Below are 4,254 nucleotides of genomic sequence, written 5' to 3' on the forward strand. Positions count from 1 at the left end.
ATTGAAAACTTTCTTGCTGAAACGCATTGTCAGAACCTTAAACAATCAAAAATAGTTAATTTTTTCAATAAACAATGTATTTCCCATTAAATTATGTTTAATAATAAAAAAATAAACTCGATATTTCAATCACATCATTTTTTTTTTTATTCCCACATAAGACGCTTTCTCGTTTAAGAAATTCTAGGGAGCTAGTCCCTTAAAGAGCGTCTTAAGCCAGTTTTACTGTATTTATTTATTTTTTTTGTGTTCAGACAAATTACTTATTGTAATGTATAAATGAAAAGCATAAATATAATAATTTATAAAATCAAAATTAAATTAATGTTTTTTGTCTATAATTTATGAAAAATATATTAGTATTTTTTATTAACAGAAAAATGTAACAACAGTTTATTTAATTTTGTAAATATGTTAAAACTATGTCTAAAATTATGTTGTAATGATTTTTTCTCTTCAGCATATCTATATTAGGTTTTCACTCATAGTTTTTTGTAATTTTCTTCGACATGATTTTACTTAATTATGCTTTTTTGTTCATTTGTTTAGCTAAAATCTGTACGTGTGAGCAAATTAATCTAAAGAATATAACACTTGAAGTCACAAGAGAACATATAAATTACCACAAGACATTGTTACCTTTTGAACTAAAGAATGGTACTGTATATACTTGTGCTAAAGTTTCAGTCAAAAACTTCGAAGAAATCTACCTAAATTATGACATTGATAATCCTGTACCTTTGGATGAAGAATATCTATTCAGCTCCTCGTTTATCATATCGTACACCTGTTANCAGCTCCTCGTTTATCATACCGTACACCTGTTGTTGGAAGAACTTTACGACAAATTACGGATCAAGCTATACAAGAATTTAACGATCCAATGGAAGCCATAGTTTGGCTTAGAAATGATATTGAAAGCATTGGAATTACATTATTATTGCAATATAGTCAATTCACAGCAAATACGATGAATCGCATATCAAAAGAACACGAAAAGTTTAGTCATCATTTTAATGAGGCCTCTACATTTTTTAATTTTCTATCAGAAAAGTTTAAAGATTATCGTTTACGTATAAAAGCCATTGATGAAATAATTTCAATTTTTAATGAATACAACCAATCTCCAAAACTGGAAGAAGATAAACAGAAATTCTTTAAACATTGCTGGAGTTTTTTAGAGCGTTTTATAAGCCGTACATATTTGGTAAAAAAGCCACTTGATGCTATCATATTTAAAGTTTTAGATAGTATTGGTAGCTATAATATGTCTACATTAGAAGTTTCAAATGTCGATTTAGTACAATTTCATAACAATAAGCTAGATAGATTTTATTCTTACATAGAATTTAATGCAAAAATGTTAAAAGGTAAAAAGTAAAATACAATATAGAATTTTAATGTTAGATGATAGTGTGCTAATGTTCGTAAGAAAATGTTTCCACTATGCATATTGATAATTTTTATTCCATTAATAGATTTAGAAAATACTAGTGGATTAAATCTAAAAATATCTCAAGTTATTGGTTTATAACATATATTTTATGATAAAATTTTAATGAAATAATGATTATTTTTTTTTGTAATAAATTTTATCATTAAAATATGTATTTGCAATTATATATAATCATCAAAGTTTTCTATAAGGTTTTTTTAACTATATTGTATTTTTGTATACTAATTTATTTGAAAAAGATAACAGAAAAATTATAGCTTTTTTTTTTACCAAGAAATAAACGGTTTTGTTTATACTATTAATAATAAACCAATTAAACGTTAAATATTTTTATTTGTTACGAAATATAAACAATGCTAAAAATATAATACTAAATAATAATAAATATAATAAAAATATAATATTTTTAGCTAAAAACCTAAAATAATTTCGTAAAGAAACGTTTTAGAAATGTTTTAATAATTTTTTACACTCTTAAATGTAATTCTTTCCGTCTAAAAAATCATAAAAATACATATAGTATCAATACTCTCAACTGAATCGAATGAATCATCCAAAATAACTTTTTTTTATATATACACCTTATGTACTTCTTTTTTATTTAATATAAAATGTTTGAATATCTCACCCTTTATCTGCTCATAAGTTGATTTAAAAAGGGAAACTTTTGTACTAAAAGTTAATTTTTTCATCTTAACTTTTAAAAATATTCCAAGAAATACTGNGGTGATTTAAAACGGAAACTTTTGTACTAAAAGTTAATTTTTTCATCTTAACTTTTAAAAATATTCCAGAAATACTGTATCATAAACATATGTTTTAAATAAAAGTTTATGTTACGCACTATAAGTTTAAAAAAATATTGTCCTGATACCTTATCTTCTATGAATAAATGACTGTCAAAGTTAAACAAAAAAATGCAATTTTTATGTAAATATCATCGTCTAATGTATTCTATATTTTTCATTTGACATACTTATTTCTAATCGTCCATTTCCATTTTATACATATAACAAGTATAATTGTTTCAACTTAACTTCTATGTGCAAGTGACTGCCGTAGATAAATAACTTATTAATTTTGCATTGAATTTTTTTTTAAATTTTGTCTGTTTTCCAAAGTGAAGAAAAAAAAACGGTGTCCCTCTAAAAAAATTCAATGTGAAATAGTCTGTTTACACATTTTGTTTTTAATTTTACACCGTTATTACTTTTTAAAAAATGTACAACTAGACGATTTTAGCTTCGATGCGAAGCTGAGAAGGTATTAATTTTACCATGATGTGTTTTTTTTATTTTTTTGTCTGTTGCCACTTTTTCTCACCTCTCACTGGACCGATTTCTTTCAACAATACGTCAAAAGATCACAAATCGTACCTGATAGAAGACATTTTGTCATTCTTTTCACTTTTTTTTCTTAAANTACCCTTAAAAATTGATATATTTTGATATGGGGGAAATCTCCAAAAAAGTTACAAATTTAAAAATCGGTAAATTTTGTCATTCTTTTCGCTTTTTTTTCTTAAAACTTCCATAACTTTTTCAAAAAACAACAAATCAACATTATTTTTTTTATATTAAAAGTTTAGATATTTTTTTTTCATTTGATATCATTTTTTTTGAAAATGTAACACTTTACCTGCTCACTGGAAGGGGATTAAAATAGAAACTTTTATACAAAATCTAATTTTTTCAATTTAATTTTTGAAAATGTTTCGAAAATATTGCGTCCTTCAAACATATATCAAAATAAAGCATATTTTATGTACTAAAATAAAAAAAAAAAAATTGTCCCGACACTTTATCTTCTACATGTAAACGGCAGCCGTAGTTAAAAATTACATAAGGCATCAGGGATGAACTTAAAAAGTATTACATAGTTAATAATTCAATAATAATTTGTCTCACAGACCGCTACTTTCAGGTTCATTATGGCTCTTCAGACTCTAATATGGCAGGAATTGCGGCAGGTGTTCCGCAAGGCTTAATACTCTCCCCAATTCTTTACAATATTTATAAATCCGACCAACCGACCACACCCAACAGTTTAGTAGCAGACTATGCGGATGATAAAGTCATAATATCATCCAGTTCAGATCCTATCATAGCCTCCAAAAACCTACAAAATCATCTCTCACTTATGGAAGATTGGTACAAAAAGTGGCGATTTAAAATAAACCAAGCCAAATCAGTACATACTACATTCACACTTAAATTAGCACCATGTCCAGAGATATCAATTTTTGGCTCTCGGATTCCCCCATCTCCAAACGTTAAATACCTCGGGCTAACTATTGATCGCCGCATTACTTGAGCTCAACACATCAAATCCAAAACATCACAATTAAACTCCCGCTTACAAATACTCAAAACCCTAATCGTCAACAACAAACGCTTAAACCTAAATATTAAACTACTCCTTTACAAATCTCTCCTAAAGCCAATCTGGACGTACGGCTTACAGCTATGGGGCAACGCAAAAATAAAATACTAAGGAAAATTACCAATTGTCGACCATATGTGTCAAATCACTCTCTGCATAAAGATCTACGTATGAAAACAATTCAAGAAGAGGCAAAAAATTATTATAAACGTTTCCACCTACGCCTTAGCTCTCATCCAAACGAGCTCATAAAAAATCTATCTTCATTAACCCTCCTCGCCGCTTTAAACGTAAATGGTGCAGAGACCTACACAATCCATAAAAAAAAAAAAATATATATATATATAAATATGCGTATAAGAACAAAACAAAATAATTAAAAGACGAAAGTGTCATCGGTGGGTGTCTTCTTCATT

General features: G+C 26.9%; 1 protein-coding gene across 1 annotated transcript; it reads left to right on the forward strand.

The window, feature by feature from the left end:
- Positions 1 to 529: 529 nt before the first annotated feature.
- Positions 530 to 1,477, forward strand: LOC126906357 (uncharacterized). The gene is made up of 2 exons (XM_050686932.1): positions 530 to 787; positions 822 to 1,477. Exons 1-2 carry the CDS (start codon positions 718 to 720, stop codon positions 1,379 to 1,381), a joined length of 630 nt encoding a protein of 209 aa, XP_050542889.1. The 5' UTR covers positions 530 to 717; the 3' UTR covers positions 1,382 to 1,477.
- Positions 1,478 to 4,254: the final 2,777 nt, after the last annotated feature.

The sequence above is a fragment of the Daktulosphaira vitifoliae genome, unplaced genomic scaffold (assembly GCF_025091365.1).
Source record: "Daktulosphaira vitifoliae isolate Bord-2020 unplaced genomic scaffold, ASM2509136v1 Scaffold_4, whole genome shotgun sequence".
NCBI classification, from domain to species: domain Eukaryota; kingdom Metazoa; phylum Arthropoda; class Insecta; order Hemiptera; family Phylloxeridae; genus Daktulosphaira; species Daktulosphaira vitifoliae.